Source organism: Zingiber officinale, chromosome 9A (assembly GCF_018446385.1).
Source record: "Zingiber officinale cultivar Zhangliang chromosome 9A, Zo_v1.1, whole genome shotgun sequence".
NCBI lineage: Eukaryota > Viridiplantae > Streptophyta > Magnoliopsida > Zingiberales > Zingiberaceae > Zingiber > Zingiber officinale.
Window position 1 is genome coordinate 136,748,559 of NC_056002.1, and position 22,599 is coordinate 136,771,157.

A 22,599-nucleotide genomic window follows, 5' to 3' on the forward strand; every position below is an offset into this window, starting at 1 on the left:
TCACCGGCATTTAGTGTAGCGTATAGCTGCAAGCGGTGGACCTGTTTACCGTTGGTATGTGACTGTTTGATATCCTAGCATGAGATTTCTCGCCTATGTTGTATCCGAGCTTAGATCTCGTGATTTGTTGCCATGAGTATCTCATTGTCCACGTGGAGTAGTGACGACAGAGTGCACGGTTGTCACAGCCCTACCCACTCGGTCTCACCATTTGTGTGTGAGATGACTGACTGGCGTCAGGGGTGACCAGGACGCATCATTAGCATCATATGCATTGATGCATTTATATTTTTATGATTGTGTTTGCTGCATTTGGTTGCTGCATTTTGGTTGGATACATACTTTTGACCTGCATACAGGATTATTGACACTTTCGGTTTGACGACCCTTTTGTCTGGATAGGAGTTCCTGGTGAGTACATCTTCCTCAGTTATCTTTTAGTTTTGCGTATTCCCTATTTATGATTAGGAAGCTGTATTCCATGTTAGTTGCTGTTAGATATATCTTACTACTCATGTCCATTGGTATTCGCTGAGTTGTTGAACTTACCCCCGTTGATACTATCTTTTTCAGGTACCAGGTTGGTTTTGGTGTCGCTTGGAATATCCTGTCTGCTGGTCCTCACGTCACATCAGAAGACTTATCGGTTCACGTATGTTTTGTTTGTTTTATGTATCAGTTTGTTTAGCTCTGTACTCTGGTTTTATTTTTGGAGAGTTGATATTGTTATGTGGTGTTTTGTATTTGTTATTGGTTGTGTAAGCCTAGCCGGCTAGCAGTTTTGTGTTTTGGTTTTGGTACAGCCGAGTGGGCTGCTTTGATATTAACTGCGTGGTGTTTGTTTTCTTTTATTGTTATTATTCCAGCCGCATGTGGCTGAGGTATATAGTGCTTGTAGAAAAGTTTCAGATTGTCCGCCGTACAGGGGAGATGCTGCCGAAATTTCTTCGGACAGAGACTCCCTCGGGGCGTGACAGGACTGCTATAAATTGCTCCGTCATCTTCTTCAAATTAGACTTTTATAGTTGTTGAGGTGGTGAATACTGGAGTTCCATAGGTACAATGTTAACTTGTTGAAAGATGTGGTGCAAACAAGACAGATGAGATGAGTTGCCACAAACTCTACATGCGTACTCACTTGATTAATTCTAGAATTATAAGTTTCATTGAAACCTCCAAATTATCGAGAATACAGATCCATGGTTGAACAGAAATAAATTTCCTGGTCTCACTTGAAGCAATAGCAACAAAATCACAAGACATAGGGAGTAATTATGGCAAAACACACGGATATAGAAGATACAAATCAATCAGGACACCCAACAATTTTTGGATTAAATTTTCTCCTAAAAATAAAGGAGTGCTATAAAAAGAAAAACAAAGAAAAAACTGGAAAAGAAAAAAGTCAAGAGTAACTAAATTGCGAATTAACTAATGTTAATTAAAAATAGTCCCTGAAAACGACATCAAAAACTTGATGTGTGATAAATCACAAGCGCACGATTTCTTCATCGTAATAAAATATCGATCCATAGGGATTGTTGATTGAGCACTAGCTGAGTTCGCAAAGCAAGTCATCTAGACGATCAAGATTGTGTGTGGTCACGAGAACAAGAGAGAGAGAGAGAGAGAGAGAGAGAGATCACTGAGAGAGCAAGAAGGAAAGGTTTGAGAGAAGCCTAAAGTACAAGTGGTCAAGGGAAGATAAGTGGACGAAGGTAGATGTCAGAATTGGAGAGAACGATTCTGGGATTTATATTTCATCACAATGATTGTAAATACCTAATCTATGTTTAGTTTCCTATTCTCAATGGTTATTTATGTAGGTAGACTATCCTATGTATCCGGTATGAACTTTTGGAACTATACCGGTGTATTTGTTCTAATTCGTCGTTTACTTTCATAGCGACAAAGCTTAGGGATTGGTTTCTTAAAAAGATATCTGTCAGATGATCTCACAATCCTTGAGTTGCCTTCTCTTATTGTGTGGCGATGAATTGGAACTAGTCAATTAAGATCTATGATAAGCTATTGCTCCTCGTGACATACCGATCTACTTTCGTAGTTAATTCTCCACGTTTCGAGTTTCTATAAGTCGAAGGATTGGGTTCTCCTTTCAATTCATCCCCAAATCCTCATGAGATACGAATCTTATACTTATTGACATCGAGATCGTGTGTACATAGTAGGCACAGACCATAAACATACATTTCATTGAACAAGAAACATGCAAACTCAATAGATTAAATAAAATAGTATTTACATATCAAAGGGCTAATCCATAATCCTATTATTTAGAAATCTACTCCATGGAGAAGGAAATACAACCAAGAGATAAAGAAAATAACAATCTACAACTCAATACACAATATAAAGAGAAAAGAATGTTTATCAATGCGTTGTCAGTATTCTTGGATGAGATCCTTGCTTCGAAGGTGGACGGATCGTCGAAATATAGGAAGATAGTTGTTTTAGGGCTTCCCCTAAAGGAAAAAAAATCTCTCCCAACAAAGGGGACAGGGCCCCCTAGTTGGAGATGATCCAAAGAAGGGGTTCCTTGAGCCTTTTATATCCTCCCTAAATTGTCCTTAGCGGCTAGATTTATATGATTTTAGAAAAATGAGTTTTTTGCCCCTTAGCCCTAGTTTTTTTAGGTTCGACCAACTTGTAGATCTTGAGATCATCTACATTTTGATAGATCGCTCAACCCATAACTCCAATCGAATTGAAAGTTTTGAATGTTTGAAGTTTAGTTTGCAATTTGGGCTAGAAGCTGGCACAGGCGCCCACGTTACGCTCGAGAAAATGGCTAAAATTGACACTGACTGTGCATGTCGACACGACCAGGTTGTGATGGAAGTTGTTGGCTCAATTTTAGCACTATTTTATGCTCGATTTCTTCTGTACGAACACGCTCGTGTCATGCGACATGGCCAGAGTGTGTTCCTTGAGTAAAACTTCATTTTGAAAGTCTTTTTCTTTATGTATGCTTCGTGTGTTCAGCTCGATGATGAAGTTCGATGATAAGACATGTTTGTCCCGTGTTGAGTCTTTTTTTTACTCCATTTTTCATCTTTCTTGATCATAAGAGTACACCCGTGTCATGAGATAGGACTAGAGAGTGCTCCTTGCTCCAATTTCATATTTCAAGAGATTTATGCTCCATTTATTACTCTAAAAACACTTCTTATCAATCAAAACAAGTAAATAGTAGTTTTCAGTGTAACGACCCGCCTTCTACTAACTAAGCTGTAAGGCTTATCGTCACATTATGCTGTGCTAAACTATTCCCTGACCATCACTAAAACTAGACGCGGAAGCTGTACTAATTAAAATTTTACTAAGCTGTTAACATTTCTTGGTGCTACATGTACTAAGGAGTGTAATCTAAGTATACTTAACATATACTACATCCCCTATGGTCAAGGAACTGAAATATATGTTTCCCAGCTGTTATCAGACCTCCCAATCGATCCACGGATCGATTGGAATAGTCGGATCGATCCAGGGATCGATCCAGACGGCTACTGTATGCGGGACATAAGTTGGATCGATCCAGTGATCGATCAGCACGCTACTGTGCTCGGGGCAATAATTTGGATCGATCGGCTGATCGATCCAGGCTGGCCAATCGATCCAGTGATCGATCCCAGAGCTCTCTGTTCGCGACGGAAATGGCTGGATCGATCGGCTGATCGATCCAGAGGCCTACTGTTCGCAGAACAGATTGCCCAATCGATCAGCTGATCGATTGGGAACCCTCGAATCGATCAGCTGATCGATTCGAGTTACTGATTTCGTGCCAAATGTCTGATTTCAGCACTGTTTCGTGCCTCAACCACATTTCCAGTTCTAAGATGGCTAGAAAACACTCTAACGATGACAATTAACATTCTAACATCATGTATTTAACATTCTAAGCACAATCTAAAGCATGGTTCGTTAGCTCATGGCGTTTAACATACTAAAACAAAGAATAATAGAAATACTAAAGTTCATATGCTTAATTGAAATTGCTGGATCCCTAGGATCTTTATTCCATGTTCCATCCACACACATCCTCATCAGTGCATTGACCTCCAGCCTCTGCTAGTCCATCTTTCCTTTACCTTTATCTGCAGTATAAGGAAAATAGAATCTATAAGCTTAAAGCTTAGTAAGAAACCATCTACCTCACAAAAACATGCATACGATGCATTCATGCTTTTAAAACATGCTGTTTGAAAGGATATGCTAAGTATACTGAATGAACTAAACATGGCATGACATATAAGCATACAATCATGACATATCTAAAGCTGAACATGATATCAATGAAGAACTAAGCTGATACTAAGAACTGAGTTAAGCTAATACTGAGCTACTGCTAGGACTGTACTAAATTCACGAACTAATTTGTGAAAGGTTGAAAACCATATACATATAGTAAGTGAAAATACTAAACATGCTGCTGATGGGCCCTGGCAACTGTACTTGCTGTGCGCGCATCCCTGACTAGACCCGGGATTGCAAGTTCCGAATCTAGTAGGGTTTACTAGGTTAGCTAAACCTAGGGACGACTATGGGAGCCCAACCCAATGGATATCTAATCCAGTACAGCGCCACTGAAAAGTAAAATACTGAAATAGCTAATACTATTTTGCTGAATCTAGGTTATTTGAACCTAGAACTAGGTTGTCTGAACCTAGAGGCGACTGTGGGAGCCCACCCATTTGGACATCTAGTCTCATAAAAGCTGAAATAAAAACTGATTATGCTAATTAACATGTTTTATGGCATTTAACTAAATGCCCACTGTATCATAAAGCTGTGCTAGGAATTTTGTCGAGCATTTGGCGCTCTCTAACTCTCCTCTCGATCGGGGAGACCACCTCTAGACACCCAGCAGCGTCTAAACCCCTATCTACAGAGGATACACGTGCTCGGCCCATCTAGAGATGCTCACTAATCCCTAAATCTGTGAGAAGAGTTAAAACACACACTATATGCTGACAAAATTCAATAAAACTAATCTAATGTATGAAAGAAAACACGCGAGAGCTACTTATACTGCAGGTGAGGGGTTCCTTACCTTGTGTGCTAGATTTCTTACAAATCTAATCGCTAGAAATTCCGGTGGAAACGACCTCTCGACGATTCGCTCGCGTCCACGTGTTCTACTCTCGGAGGGGAACGTCCTGGTGCTGAAATCGTCGCCGGAAAGTGCTCCTATGGCCCTAGGGATGAAACCCTAGGCTTGCTTGGGTGTTGGCGCCGAGAGAAAGAGAGGAAGAAGGAGTTGGCGTCGGTGAGGGTTTGGAGAGGGAGAAGTTTCCGAACCAAACTAAAAATAACCCGAACCAACTTAAGTTCTTAATTTATCTTAAGTGGGTAACTAGGCCCAACTCAAATATAAATATAAATGTTTCCCTTCTCTTTCAGCACGGCCCTGCTGGGTTCACTGGTTACTAAGGCTAACTAAAGGTTTAGCGGACCCGAGAGGTCCCGGGTTCGATTCCCGCTTAAACCATTTTACTTTTCTATTTATTTTTGCTACTTCCGATACTCCAAAAATTCCAGAAAAATATCTAATAATTCCAGAAAAAAAAAATCATAGAATATTCCTAAAATAATTTTGAGAATTTTCGGGTGTTACATTCAGAATTAAAAAAATAAAAATAACAAAATCATATATGGAAATAAATGAGATAATGTAAAACATGTTCATGAAATATAAATAAATATAAGACAATCAATACTAATACCTAAAAACATGCATAATCTAAAATTAGTATTCTATACAAGAATTCATTTATAATTGATCAAATTAATAGCATGTTTTATAGCTTCCCCCAGTAGAAAGCACAATATGCATGCCACCTATGCCTACATCTCTGTAGGGTTGATACTGTTATTTTAATAAACAGAAAGTATAAATATATTATTTGTTTTTTTAAATAGAAAGTATAAATATATAAATGATGCAAAATGCATAATTATTCATGTCTTACAAAATATATATCATATTCTAAGAATCATCTCTATATTAATACAAACACTTTGAAAGTCTGAACATCCGATAATAGATAGATATCTCCTGATTTATGTGTAGTCAGTTCTTCTTGATCCTCTATAGCTCTCCCACCTATTGACATTTGAAGAACGAGTGCTTTTATGTCTCCTGTTCCAAATATAAATCATTTTAGATAGTTTCATCCAGCTTTTATGTGCCCCACTGGTAGGTGTAACTTCAAATATCTTATTGGAGTCCCAAGGACGTAGCACAGACGATGAGTGCATGACATTTTTGACATAATTATAATAGTTAGGGATCGATTCTCAGGAATTGACGATCTGATATTTATCCCACTATGCACCTAACGCATGTGTACTTGCATGTACTTTCCTCCATATCCGTGGGACTGACACTAGGGAGACCGTTAATATAACATATCTACATTTTTTTTTAAAAATATCTTATTGGAGAACAAAACTAAAAATATATGATTTATTTGAATGGCAAAAAATAAAAGTTCATCGAACTAAATAGCTTTGTTTTGGTAATTAAAATCTTAATGATATTTTCAATACATGCTTAAAAAATCCATATTAAATTTTACACTTTTAATTAGTCCGCAAAAATTAATTGACAACTTATATATATACTTTTTAAATTAAAAAATGTCATATTAATCAATTATAAAAAATAAATCTGAAAATTTAATATGAGCAAGTACATACTTAATTATTTTTTTTACATTTAAATTGTCATTTGAAAATGATGTTGCTAATAATGTGACACTTACAGAATATGTGAATGTCATATTATGTTGTTAATGTAGAGTTTTAAATTTTATTTTCAGTGGACATTAACAATAAAATGATACTAGAAAATGACATTGGATATTGACCTTTATAAAGATGATATTTATAATTATTACTTTCAAATGAAGTTTATTAAAATACCATCATTAATAATATTGATATTGCATGAGATTATTTTATCACTTTATTGACGTAGTAAAATATAATTTTTGATACCTAAAGCTCTTTGTTGCGTGGATTCTGTAAATGCACAAATTGACCAAAATGAATAATATTTGTTTGAATTCATATTGATCCTGTCCGAGTTCTGAGTTGATGGATGCTGGGGATGTGGTGTTCTCCGTTGTCCTTTGGTGTTGACGTAGATCTCAGGTGAACCTGCAAAGAAGCCGAGCCGGGAGGGGTTTCCCCTCTGACGCTCAAGTCAGACAACGAAGAAGAGAAGCAGAGTAATGCTACTGTGGCTACAGTGATCAGGATTGCATACCTCCGTCGAAGTTTGGGGGTCCTTATATAGGATCCTGGGGAGACGCGGGCACACTTCTCAATGCGTGCACGCTTCCCTAAACATACATCCATAGGATTGTGTCATAGAAGTATGTCTGACGCCATTCCGCAATCGTCCAAACATATCCCGGATGTGACGGTGGAAGCTTCCACCGTACGATATTCTATCCGCTCCGACCGTCGACCATGCTGTTTGTCGGCGGCAGATATCTCGAGGACGAAATTACCAGTTGTCCTTTTTGTCTCCTAGCGTTCTTATCTGTTCCCGAGCCGATCGGACCAGCCGCTCGGCACTCATGGCCTCCGGGAAGCCCTGTTCACGTGCTCGGCTGAGATTACACCTTATTATCCTGTGGCTCGGCCGAGCGGCCTATCCGCCCGGCCCATAGACCTTTTTACCTTGAGCATCGGAAACCCGACCCCTGGTCGAGCTGTCTTTCGTCCGGTCTGGAGACCCTTGGCTAGATGTCCGATCAGTCGGATGCTTAGTCGACCCCGTCACTCTACTCGGCACGACCTCTGGCTTGACCCTCTTGACCATTGACTTCCACGTGTCGTTGACCTCCCGCCAACAAATGATCCCCGTCCTTACTACCGGATCACATATCATAAAGGATAAAGGAAAACGAAAAAACTCATAGATAATTAAATGTGATAAACCCTAAATATCTGGACGACTACTAAGTCTATATACACTCCTCACCGGGTGTCTAATTTGTTAGCGGATGATAGCTTTATTATAATAGGATAAGAATCAATTTTCAACTAGCATGTGTTCTTGGGAAAAAATTCCTCTCATCCCTTAGTCATTTGACGATCGATTATAAGCTGACCCCATTATTTATCTCCTTTCGCATAATCTTGGGCAGACTATGAAGAGTATTTGGGATGAATGCAATTATCTTTCACTCCAATATACTAAGTGTATGTACCCAGCTAATTAAAAGCATCGTTAAGCTTCAGATTCAGGCACAAGCACAAAGAAATTAATGAATTCATCTCCATAAGTTTGTGGTTAGCTAAGCTAGCTAGCTCAGTTTGAGTAGTATTTCATGAGAGCAGCAGCATCACCTCCGAGATGCTGCAGTGGGCTCCTATGAACTGTGGAACCCGCCATGTCGATTAGCTGAGAAGCAGAATTGCTGCACTGGAAGATCTGGTTCAGGTTTCTGTGAGAAGCCAGAAGCTTGTCCAGGATGGACCAGTCCCCGGCCGCGAACCGATCGAAGCAGCTGCGCGAGCAGCCGGGGTCGAGGGCGGGAGGAGGAAGGACGAGAGGAGGATTAATGTGACTGGATTCGGCCACCGACTCGGTGCTCAGGAGCTGAGGGAGGTGAATGGAGGAAGCATTAATGAATGGGGAGCGATGAGTAGTAGTGCGATCTGGGACTTGTTGGAACATTGAAATATTGTTGTTGTTTTGGGAGTCACTTATCATCATCACCGAGTTGAAGTTGCGACGATGATCATCTTGGTGTTTTTCAGGGAGATTAGCTTCAGGTGCTGGGATTAAGTTCCTCTTCTTGAATACCCTGCACACCACCCATCCATCTTCCTGAAAATTACACAATTAAGTACATGATGGAATTAATAATTAAGTTAAACTTGCATGATTCATGCATGCACTTCTATACAACAGATGGGAAAGGTTTGGATGGTTTCTTAAAATATATAGGCTTTAAGATTTAGGTCTAATATATCATCAGATAAACATCAAAGATCATAAAATAGCTAGGGAAAACAAACTTGATCGAAAATATGACGTCGAATAGAATAACAATTATTACGTAGGCTAGTTTAATAGAGATTTTTGAAAGAAGACATAAGAAATTGACAAACACATAGAATTATTTGTCTCTAGATTTAATTTAATAATATTAACTCCAAAAATAATACCCAATAGTTTCAAAATTTTAATGATGTAAAAGATGAAAATAATCTTAATAAAAAGACAATTTATTTGAAACCTTCAAATAAAAAAACTTTAAACGATATTTTTAGGTCTAAGATTAAGTCATTATGTGTTATACTCAGTAATAAATATAGATCTTTGAACACGCTTTTGATCTGATATATATATATATATGTCCCGTGAACAAGTTTCGATCTGATATATATAATCTTTTAAAACTTAATTAATTGATCCCTATATAAATACCTGAACATGATTGTTCATTAAGGTAGTTTCATCGTCAAGACGATACTCATGCATGATCCAATCAGTCTTTTGGCCTTGAGGGGCTCTACCGGTGTAGAACACTAGGGTTTTCCTCATTCCTATCCTCTTGGAGCAGTTACTGAGGTGGATGGTCTTGTCCCTCCCGGTGGCCTTCCAAAACCCGACTGCGGTCGCTCGGTTCGTCCGCGTGCCGGTCGGATACTTCTTGTCCTTGTGGCTGAAGAAGTACCACTCAGTCTGAGGCCCAGACCCAACCCTACACTTATCTGCAATACTCATGCCATTCATCAGTAAATTAAATAATTAATGAAGGAATTAATGAAAGATTAGTTACCTTTAAGATCCCATGGCTCGAGTTTGTTGATGTCCACCTCTCTTATAACATCGAGATCAATGGCTTCATAGGCCAGCTTCTTTCTCAGGTAATAATGGAGCAACTCTTCATCGGTGGGGTGAAACCGGAATCCCGGCGGCACCGTCACCTGCCCACTGCCTTGCTGCATCATTCTAGCTAGCTAAAGCAAACAATTTGAGTTAGAAAGAAACACTGAATAGCAAAATTGAACGCACGCACAACTGAGCTTGATTTCCTCACAAGAGCTTCATGGGCAGCAAAGGACAAGAGGAAAAGCCAAGATATAGATGAGGAAGAGGGTAAAGAACGCTGAAGGAGATGAGCTCTAATCTAGGAATTGAAGAAGAGAGAGCATATTGAGCTGTGGTCGCAACCAGCCATGCATGAATTAAGTAAGCTAAATAAAAAAATGGCAAGTAGCGCAGTAGTAAATTAACAGCATATATAGGGAGATAGCTAGCTGGCTAGGTAGGGTGACAGTCAAAGGCCATGGGTTTGGGGTTGTTTTGGAGGGGTGTGATGAGAAGAAGGGGGGTTGTCTGTTGAACAGGAGACCTCCCCTGAAAATCGCCTCATTAGATGTGATTGTGTATTTGTGTGAAGATTTAGAATTTAGTGGAGTACTAATGATCGATCTAGTGATCAGTAGTCAAAGGGAATGAGGGGATGGCAACCTGCCTCCTCTCATGCCATATTCTTCTTCTTATTCTTGTATTCTGCATTATATTGATTGATAATTAACCTTCCATTCTATTAATGCACCATAGTTTTAGTGTTATATAAACTTATTCCTGGGTCCAAGGGAGCAATATAATAGGTTCTCATGCCAAATTTTCCCTTATGCTTAATTCTTATGCACTAATCAACCAATTACTTAGTGATTGTAATTGATCCGGTCTAAAATCAGGGAAAATGAGCAATAGGTAGGTGGCTATGGTACTGACCGTGCGAAGACTCTGAGCTAGAAAAAGATGACATCGAGCGATTCTTTCTACACACATCACAAAAAAAGCAAACAAGAACGTTAGAGCGAAAACCAGGGAGGAGGACTTTGGTGCAGATACTTCAATGCTCAAGTTAGAATCGTGGAGATATGGAAAAGAAGATGAACAGTAGAATAGTAATATAGATACGTGGGTAGCCTAGAGTAGTTGGCCAAAAGAGAGGACTCCTTTTATACCAACCCTCATAATCTCTGTAATAATATGGTGTTAAAGAATGTCTGATGTCAGAATGTGTCGAGAAAAGGAGGAGGTTTGACCACCCTCAAAGGAAGATTCCATTGTGTGTATATGTCAAGGTAGTGTAATATTTCATGACGAGTAATCGTTATTATCTGACAAGTTGTTATGATTCTCTAAGACCGTTGTTTCCTAGAGGAAATCCAACCGGCTCTGGGGCTGACCAACTATATGCCAGGAGACATGCACATGGGAAGTGGGGAGCTGAGTCACATAGGTCTGACCGGCTCTGGGGCTGACCAACTATATGCTAAAAGACTTACATATGAAAAGTGGGGAGTTGAGGCATATAGATTCGATCGACTGTAGGGCCGACAGGCTCTAGTGTTGTTGGCTCTGAAAGGGTTTATTATCAAAGAAGAAGGAAACAGGTACAAGGAAAAAGAGGTTGATGACTTGAAAGGAGTTATCCCAAGAGGAGGCAGTTAACTGAAAGTTCTATGAAAGGTCAAATCCGCCCAAGAGTTTCCCAGTACCGTATTTATTTTAATTTCCAATATTAAAGAAAAAAAATTGAATTATTACTTTTTGTCCGCTTAATTATATGAAAGGAGTATTGCTTGGGTTAGTTGTTTTTAGGTTAGTTATTCAGTTTTTTGAAGGATCATCAATTTAGTTTCATGAATATTTTCTATTAATCATCTGTATAAATCTAAAAGTACTGAAGAAAACCATCTAGAATATAAGTCCAGAGAAAAAAATCTCTTATAATATACTATAATTAAAATTTAAATCTTAAATCTCTTTATTATATATGGGAGATCTAACCATTGCATAATTCTTTTGCGAAAAGAAAGGCATGCACGTGCGAGGGGTGGTGGAGGATCCCGCAGCAGCACTCCACCGCCACCCTCACTTCGAGGTCGAGGCCGAGGCCGCCTCGAATCTAACGATCGATCGACGATAATCCCTTAATTTATTTTCTCAGTACTGTTGATTTCTGATCATTAATTATGGTAATCTTAATTCATTCCGAGACGTACGCACACAACTGCGTAGATTCTTACGCTATCTATCTTTCATCCACGCAGGTGCAGCTTCGATCCAATTAACAAACTGCGTGCCATTAATTGCTTTCTTACTTGCTCGACGAGCAGTGTTCGACCTGTTTACAAACTAAACGAAACTAAAATTAAGGTTTCATGGATTGCTTGCGTGTGTTTCGGTCTGAGAGAACGCGAGATAGTCAATTCTTTGACAATTGGATTCTGATTGACTTCGGAATAAATCATCAACAGCTTTCCCGTCAGATCAGTAATCAGTTTTTACCTAGCTAGTCGGATTTTTAATGGATTATATCGATCATCGGCGGGAAGTCGGTCGCTAGGAAGTTGACAAATAATATTTTTGAGTAACAAGAATCAGATCATGTTCGAAGGGAGCTTGTTTCCTCTAAGAAGAATCAGACATCAAGATGTGTCTTGGTGTGATTAGAGTTGTCAGGCGGATCAATCCGTGACGGGATGAGTTGACCCATGGCGAGTTGATCATTTGGTAGATTGGAGTGGACCAACCCGTCATCTTGACAAATTAGAAAATCTTTAACTCAACTCAAGGCGGATTACAGATTAGGCAGGTCAATCGATGGATTCACCCAAAAAATAAACTAAAATAAAATAATCAGCGATGGCTTTGATGGGCTCGCAGGTTGCTTATTCAGTTAAAAGAAAATGTTCATGAAGCAAAACGAATTTAACACTTATTACTTAAAAAACACAAGTTAAGAAAATTTACCATAAAAGATGATTATCAACTAATCTAGTAACTCTAATTGCATCAATGCAGTGTAAAAGAGTAGCAAGTGTGCTCTTAGTTCCGATGAACATGAGAAAAAAGCAAAGGGACCTCAACGACTGTTCAAGATGCATAAGCGATCGCTTCAGCATTTCCTCAATCAGCTGGGCAACCCAAGTTTGTCGCAAGTCAATCCGCACAAGTTGAGGGCCCAAGTGGATTGACTCACCTTAATTTACTTTTAAATGGGTTGATAAAATTTCAATCCAACTCGTTTAAATTATTTGCCGGGATAAGTCAATTTGACATAATCCCTCCACTCAAGTGAGAGTTGAAGTAATTGGCAGAGAAATGGAGAAACAGTGCTTGCTTAATTGATAACGAACTGTCGTACTATCTCTATTTCCAACTGCTATTTCTTCTTGCATTTATAACCAGCCCTCCCTTTCCTAACACTTCATATTTGTTTTTAGTAATATCTCGGGCTATAGTGTAATAGTAAAATATTTAAGTTGTCATATAAATATCTATAATTTAATCTCCAACTATAATAAATTTATAGAAAATTTTCTTTTAAATAAGACGTGCAATAAAAAAAGAGTTAAATTTCTTGACCGCCCATCACAATCGTTTCCTGATTTATCATAGTCACTAGTAGAAAATTTGATTGAATAGATTTATTATATTTATTTTTAAAAATAAACTACGCCATTCCCAGTTCATATAAAACAAATCCGACTTGTTGTGGTGTTTTCCCAAATAAAGCCGACTTTTTTATTTTCCAAATTTACAAAATGCCACATATGATTTTTTTTACTAATTCAAGGAATATCCACGAATCAATATTGACCGAGTCAATATCTCTAAACCTCCGTGTGAAAGGTAGTTACTTACTCTGTGGTTCATTATTTGTTCTTGTAAATATTTCTTTCTTTTTCAAATTAAAAATTTTCGAAAAGAGGATATTAGTTAATTGTCCATTCGAAAACGATTAAAAGATTATGGGTCTTGAAATAAGAGTCACTGGACTATAAACTAAGTAACCGTCCGAGTCCTTCTCTCATATTTGTTTTTCCATTGCTTATCCGTTTTGTTTTTAAAAAGAAAAGAAGAATTTTCCATGAGTGATATTCACACACCCTTATCACACGATCGAGTCCTACACAATGCTCTCCTCTTTAAAAGATATTTCCTTGAGTTTAGCATTCCCATTATCTTCAATAAACTTGTCATTTCCCGTCTCGAAAATGATCTACTTGAAGGGACATAAAACTTAAAGCTCTTGCAAATAAGAAAGTAACATCTTACCCCTTACCATATTCTTTAGGGACTAGTTTGTATGCCTAGCTATACTAATCTGATGATGAGTGTCAGACATGATGTACGAAGCTACTATTCAACACTCAAAAAGGTAATTTGAAAAAGATCTTAGATGTTGCTCACTTGATCCATCATATCGACTATAATATTCACTTCCACAGTCGGATCTGATAGCTTTAATCTTCTTATTTAGTTGATTTTCAACTTTAGCTTTAAATATCTTGAACACTTCCAAAGATTATGACTTCTCATGCAAAAGGTGCAAATAAACATATCATGAGTAGTCAATGAAACTGATAAAGCATGTATGATAATTGTAAGTGCAAAAATTGACGAGAAAAAAAGTAAGCATCTTGATAAATCCAAAAAGTGTTTGAGAAATAAAGAGTACAAAGCTTTATATATCTAGATTAAAAAAAATCCTAAACCCTAAATTGAAAAGTAAAAGACTAAATTATTCTAAAGACTATAAACAAATAATTCTAATAAATATATATAATCTAACACTAAGATGTTGTAGGGAATAACCTGCATATATCCCCATATGGATCAGTTCTAAGACGCTACTATATCAATTTGCACCTTTATTCTTATTGTTAATAGTCTTTCCTTTGACACATACATTCTATGCGGACATCAAAGTCTGAAATGTTAAGGGAATTTGAATATATGTCCTAAACATGTATACTATAACATTGATGAATTCTCATCGTATTTTGTACCTATACTATGTCTTATGAAATTTTTTGCAAGAGCTATGGTGTTTAACTTGTACAACTTTTCAATCAAAGTTGAATTTTGAAAAAACACTAAATGTTCTATTTCCAAATGAACAAAAGTACCCGAACTTATCCAAACAAGAAATGGAAATTAAATTCTGTCTAAATAATGATACTATTAAATATATTTTCTAAATCCAAAAATACATTGATTCCTAGACAAAGTCAAAAAAACCTTATAGTTGTTACTTTAGTCATGTATCTTTCACCATTACTTGGCAATCGACTACTTATACAACTTTGCATAGTGACATTTATATGAGTAGTTGTTATAGTATCTATCCACCAAATGTCATCGAGTGTAATAGTTAAATTAACTTCAGAACTAACAAAGTTGAATGAGATTACAATTGTATCACTTTTACTCATATTCTTAGTCATTTTATATGTGGTATGTCTAGTGTCTAAACAAACTAGGATGTTATTATCATCGGCATCAAACTTTAGATTAAATTGTAACTTGTTAACGACACTCTTTAACCCAAGCTCAAGACAACTATAGTCAGTCACAAAATGCATCTTCCTATGGGCCAAAACATTATGCGCATGATTTATAAATGTTACCGAATATGAGCTAGGTTTAGTTATTTGAATTATAACCGCAGCTCACTATTCCTTTAATAAGCCACATAATATGTCTTCCTTTGAGCCGATATATTATGCGCATGATTCACATAATAATATCATGTGTTTATAGTGAGCTACATTAAACATATATCTGGTCTAAGAAAGATTTTCTTTTAGGCCAATAACTCTTAGTATAGATATACGCCTATCGACACAAAATACAATAAATATATCTAAAGTGTCTTCCTTTAGGCTCACATTAGTTCATTTTAATAATATGTGTAGATAAAATTAAGAAAACACAAGTAGATTTGATCAAATAGAAATTAATCCTCCGCAACTAGTGGTTTCCGAGTACTCTCAAGTGGAAAACCAAATAGCGGAGCAATAACAGGGTTTCCAAGACATAACATGGGTTGACCATGTTGTCTAACATTTTATGCTCGTCCAGACTGTAACACAGTTTGGTCGTGTGCTACCGCACAATCGTCGCTATAATGCATCCATAGTGTGCGCTGAACACGATCGTGTTCGACTGACACAACATGCCTGCAACTTATCCATGTTGTCCAACACGACAGTGGCCACTATCATCCCACATTGCCGAACATGGCCATGGCCAGCACGGTGGGTTGGACGAAACCCACTCAGCACACAACACGACCTAACTAATGGGTTCTACATATATAAGTTCACATCCAATATCATAAACCTGTGATTCAACACACAAATTAGATCACTTTAATAAGTTCATCTACCATGACAATCTGTGAGTCATTAATTAACATGTTAGCACATCCTATGTATGAAGACTAAATCCAACACTTTTAACTAATTAATTATTTTAAAAGTTTATAAGATTTTCAATCTTTTAAAAATTTACAACTCTTATAAAAATATTTTTCAAAATAAATTTTATAACTCTTACAACTAATACACTTTCAGTATTAAAATTTAAATTTAATTACTTTTAATTTGATTAATCAAATTGAGCTATTAGTTTTATAGTTATTATCTTTTAAATCTAATTGAATAAATTAATACTTAATTTATTCTAATTAAATTATCTATTAATAAGAATAATTAATTAATTAAGATAACGAACTATTAGTTATGTATTAACCTCCTTCAAGCTATATGCATCACATGCCAAGAGAATGAATCTTATGCATATGACTTAGTAGGCTCTCAAACATAGTGCTACTTAAGTGATCAAACCTTTTAATCCTCGTGAAGAGCTCTCTTCATTGGTTTAGGTATATGAGTCTTGATTAACTTCTAGCATGATGTCAAGGTTATCTAGTAATCTAAAAGTGGTTGTTTTCACAAAAGTTCTTCCACAGTGCGGTTAACATGCATATAGTTTCTTTATCATCATATCACATTGTCGTTCTTGCATAACTTGAATTTGATTAGTGCATGTCTAAGTATTTATTTGATATGGCCATGGCTCACTAAAAGGAACACCAACTTGAAAATTCCTTCTCAACTAGTTTTCTTGATACATAGATTTAATTTAAGTGAACATCAATTATATCTTTTACTGAGAGTGATAAGTCCACTATCAATTACCATTCACCTTCATAAGGCTAGCAACATGTCAAAAAATAGGAGCGTATACAACATTTACAATGGTCTAACACATAAGTACTAAAGAATGTTGATTCTCTTATCAAATAATTCTAGTAATCTCTATTGGTGTGATTGACCTTTTGATTATATCAAAGGTTTTGATATTTGAACAAATAGTTTAAGTCATAATGTATGATCAATTTAGGATGACCTAATCTTTCGGTAGATATTACTTTTGACTCGAGACTCAAAATCAAGCTCTGCCAGTGATCACATGTACAAAATTTAAAAATCTGCATTTGTTATTTGGAAACTCATAACTATCAATTTTCGAACCCAAATTCCTCCATTTAAATCCTTTTTAGCCTTTTACTATTTTTAGTAATTTCTATTTTATTGTATATAAAGTATTTTTGGTATTTAGGGGTTATGTATTATATATATCAACATTCTATTTTACTAATTTTTATCTATTACAAATTTTCTTTTCTAGTAAGGTTTCTTTCTTTTATTTACCAGATTAAAATTGAGGTCTAAAATTTAGGATTTCTTTTCTTTTTAAGTCTTAGAATCCAAGGTTCCATGGTCTATATCATACATATTAGATGTATGAGAAATCATGCTACAGTATTAACAAAGTTTTTTGTGGTACCGTGTGAGTTTTCTCTTTGTTTTCTTTAGGTTCTCTTCTTGCCATCTCCAATCTCCCTTTTCATTAGCCCGCAGGATAATCATTACCTTATCTAATGTCACCTGTATATTTGATGTGTATTTGAGTCATGTAAGACTTAAAGAAATGCACATGGAGACGACTGACATGATCAAGGTCGGGGGATACAAATGGCTGAAGGTATGTGGAGATTGAAAACAAATGACATGGTACATCAAAAGAACAATAGGATAGGAGCAATAGAGTGCAATGGTTCTTGGGAGGTAAATTACAGAGGAGAAGCATGAAAGATGATACATGGAGTGAGCCAAGGGCTTGGATGCATCCGTAGGATGAGAAACTTGATTGGAGACGACAACATAACAAGGAAGCTACATAGTGCCCTATACCCAGGAGGAGAGGATATAGCTCAATATAGGCAGATATGATCTTAAAATTTATCGTAATTAAGAATTTAGTTGCTGGTATTGGATTCGATCAACTAGTGGATGAAAATCCTAATTCCTTAAAGTTTATTTGAGGTGGTGAGGTTTATGATTTTATTGTGTTTATTTGTAAAGTATACTTAACCCTTTTGATTATCAGGATTGTTCATAGATTTTAAATGTTTGGACAAATAATTTAAGTTAGGGTTACTTCTACGTTTGATGCATATTTGAATCATGCAAGACTTCAGTAAATACATATAAAGATGACTTGACATGGTTAAGGTCAATGGATACTGATGGCTCAAGATCTATGGAGATCAAAGAAGGATGGCGTGAGACATTAGAAGGAAATAGGATGGGAGTCTTGGAATGAAGTTGTTCTTGGGAGGCAAATTACATAGGAGATGCATGAAAGACAGACACATGGAGCCAGCCAAGAGATTTGATGCATCTATGGGACCAGAAGCCTGATTGGAGATAGTCGCAAAATAAAAAAGTTATATAATGACTTGTGTTGGTACAATCGATTTCCAATTTAGGATTTTGATATTTGATCAATATGTTTGATTATAGAAGTATGAGAGGGAGATTTGAGATACAATCGATCTCTAATAAAGATTAATCAAAAATTAATCCAAGCCAAGTTAAAGGTGACATGATTCTTGACAATTGATAGAAATCCTGACAGATGGTAGGAAATTGAATGTTAGGCAAGAGTGGAAACATAAGTGGAAATTCTAGAGGACTGAATTTTAAATAGTTGTAATGTTTAAGTATGTCAAAGGGGATCGGACGTTGAATCCGGATGGAATAACAATTCTTCTGTGAGTTATATTAATTCCGTTGTTTCTACTGTGAATGCCATAAATAATCTTATAAAATTTGTTGATTTGAAAGAATACTAAGAAATAGGAAAATAAACTTCATTGCCGAAAAATATTATTAATCCAAAAATTTCACCCTAAACATTAACTAACAAGATACTTATATAGATCTAAAATTTTAACTTGTAAAGAAAGGAAAGAAATCTTAATAAAAAGGAAATTTTTTAACAGACTTACAATCCAAAAATCCCTAACGAACTCAAAATTCAAAAATATAAAAGATAAAAATGATCAAAAATACCCTAAATATCAAAAATACCTTAAATACAAAAAAGCTTAAAAATTACTAAAAATATTATGACAGATATTTGGATCCTCCTTCATCAGTCGTCTTGGGTTGAAAAAAAACTCATCCTCAAGTTTAGAGTAGTGCTTCTACCAAGAGTTCCTTGAGAATCAATAAGTTTTCCTCGAAGATCAATAAATTTTTCAGTAACAAATGTTGGTGGATAATCATGAAACTTTGAGTACTCGTCTAGTATCTAAATTGTTATCTGTGAATTAGTCCTCATATTAGGTGTTGGAACATCTGTGTGAATGTCAATTAGATCATGTATCTCTTGAATAAAAACTCTAGTTAGTCTCTCAAGTTCATATTTACTAAGTTCTTCAATATAGTAATCAAATATAATAGGATCATCTTGTTTGTCTAAATAATCAATTCTCATGGAGTATACATAATCAAAACCAAGCTCGGCTTCCAGCAAGTTAGCAGGTACAGCAGAATGACCAAAAAGATTTACTTGCCAGCTAACATTAGGAACCTTCGTAAACTATTTTTTGATCACATGAAGGCCTAGAGTTGTTTGGTTAATTGTATTAATGTAACACACTGTGGCTTGATCATGCATATAACAACCACCATCTATAAACTCTAACGGTCTAAAATCTACGCGGGTCGGGTGAGAAAAATCCCCTGATTTGTACTTAGGAAATAGCAGTCTCTTGTGAACGGCTAAAATCTCAGGGCCAACATCATAAAGTAGCTCATCATATACTGTCTCATTAGTTGACTCAGTCTCATCTTCATCGTAAATTGGATCACTAATTATTTCAATCTCATCGTCTATATTTTTCTCAAGAAAATTTTATCCAAATTAAAATAAAAGAACTTACAACCTTTAAGATCTCGAGCACTATGATTACAAAGTGAGGCTTCCTTATCCAGAACAGGCTTGTCACGACCTCAATCATTTGCCTCATGATTTTCAAGATCTTGCGCAGCTAGACACTGGGATAACTCTGTGACTTGTCTTTATAGGTCTTCAAGTATCTTGTCTTGGGTGCTACGATCAATGTGTGAGGCTTTCTTAGCCAGAACTTGCCTGTCATGACCATGATCATGACAACCATCCATGGGATCTAGAGCTCTGATACCAACTGATGCTGAGCGAGATAGTGATTATCTTGTAGGTTATATTGATTCTGTTGATTGACTGAGAACACCAGAAATAATCTTCTAAAACCTGTTCATTTGGAAGAATACCAAGAAATAGGAAAATAAACGGTACTACTGAAAAATATTATTAATCCAAAAACTTCACCCTAAACCTTGACTAACAAGACGTTTATATAGACCGAAAATTCTAGCTTGTAAAGAAAACAAAGAAATCCTAGCAAACTCATAATCTAAAATATCTAAACGGACTCAAAATTCAAAAATATAAAAGATAAAAATTACCAAAAATATTAAAAAATTCTAAAATTATTAAAAATAGTATGAAAGATATTCGGATCCTCCTGCATCGAATGTTAGGTAAGTGGGAAGTTCATATATGTCGTAGAAAATCAAATGTTAGGTAAAAGTGAAAACTCTAGAGAAGTGAACTCTAGGTAGGTAAAAATTCTAAGTAGATAAAAGGGGATCGAACATTTGGCAAGTGATGAGAAATCCTAGCAAGTTGTAAGCAACTGAATGTTAAGTAACCGTCAAAATTTTAGAGGAGTGAATTCTAGATAGATATAAAATTCAGATAAGTTAAAGGGGATGGAGTGAATTTTAGATATGTGTTTTAAGAGAAAAACTCATTGGCAGAGAGAGAGATACACTTCAAAACTATTTTAATTTCTAAAAGCAATAAGATATTTCTTTTTAGGCCCAATTGTGAAGTCCATGATATATACCTTATCATCTTCTAAGGCTCATGGAGAAATTTCGGGTGAAATTGCAGTGTCACAAGACTTCTGCCACTTATTCTTTTAGCTCAACAAAAACATTGCCACTAGTACTGTATTTAATCATTTGTTTTCATAACGTCATTGCTCCTTCATATTAATTTATACTTATCTGTTAGTTGATTCGCTTCAATCCTTGACTTCCTTGGCATCTAAACTTGCACATACAGGTGAACCATATTTGACTTCTTCATATCCCTCTCAGGTACCAAACAAAATGAGCATCTTGTGAGGACAGATTTCCATTAAATAAGAGAACTAACAAAAGGAAGATGTGATTATCTACTAGAACTGGCATGGCATGAAAGGGACCTCTCGCCTAATCACATGAAGCCAGGCACTTCTAAAGCCATTGGATTCTACTTCTTATAGTAAAGGACTACGATTAAATTAATTAAGTCTTTACATTCTAATTGTTTTTTTTTTCCTGCTCTATTCGTCACTCTGCTCTGCAGTTTGGTTGGACAAAGTAGATAGCATATATATTTAACAAAAGAGCTGATGCTTATCAAGAAGGAACAAATAAGAGGACAAGGAGTGTTGATAATTAATTATAGGAACGAGTGCTTATTGACATAATGTTTGTCTGCTTATATAAGTTGGGAGAGCTTCTCTCTTCCACCTTTCGCTTGTATTTTACAAGAGAATTACTTTTCTTAATGAAACATGAACGGGTTATATATGTTGGGTTCCTTATCTTTGATCGTCACTCTTGAACCAAACGCTAACTAGCCATTGATTCATTTGCATATAAGAGTGTTAATTCCAGTAGATCGGTCAGGTTGAATTTTTTTTTTTTAACCTAATCTGAATCCGAATTCAACTCGAAACCTCTAAATCCGAACTTGAACCCGACCAATCTGACCAATTTGAGATGATGTAAAAACATACGAGGATAGAATCTTAACTTTAATAAATTAATTGATAAGGTTGATATAAGAACGCTGGACTGATGGATCACTCATTGTGATTGCTTTCGGATTTATTGCAGTGGTTGGTGAAAATTTTTTGTATGCCTGAATCGGTCATCCTCAAAATTAATCAACTTAAATTGAATATATGATACCAACTTAAAAATAATATGAAAGCATGATTTATTCTTAAGTACCTTGGATTTGACCAGATAGAACTATTGGAGCCAAGGTATAGAACTAATGAATATGCATTGTGAAGATCACACTATACCTATAGTACAAATAATCAACTATTTATTGAGTATACAAAACACGTTGAATTTGATTGCATTTCATTCGTTATCTAAAATGATCAGCATGTTGCCTGGGCTACGGTGCAGTAGCTAGGGTACTTATGCAGTCTCTTAAGTATCCACGATTTAATTTCTAAGTACAATGTATTGCATGGTATTTTATTCTAATAGAATAAA

The 22,599-nt window shown here is 36.1% G+C and overlaps 1 protein-coding gene across 1 annotated transcript; it reads right to left on the reverse strand.

The window, feature by feature from the left end:
• Positions 1 to 8,220: 8,220 nt before the first annotated feature.
• LOC122021255 (NAC domain-containing protein 76-like) lies at positions 8,221 to 10,187 on the reverse strand. Its single transcript, XM_042579351.1, has 4 exons — positions 10,065 to 10,187; positions 9,825 to 10,005; positions 9,470 to 9,756; positions 8,221 to 8,866 (listed from the first exon to the last, which is right to left on the reverse strand). Exons 2-4 carry the CDS (start codon positions 9,994 to 9,996, stop codon positions 8,345 to 8,347), a joined length of 981 nt encoding a protein of 326 aa, XP_042435285.1. The 5' UTR covers positions 9,997 to 10,005; positions 10,065 to 10,187; the 3' UTR covers positions 8,221 to 8,344.
• Positions 10,188 to 22,599: the final 12,412 nt, after the last annotated feature.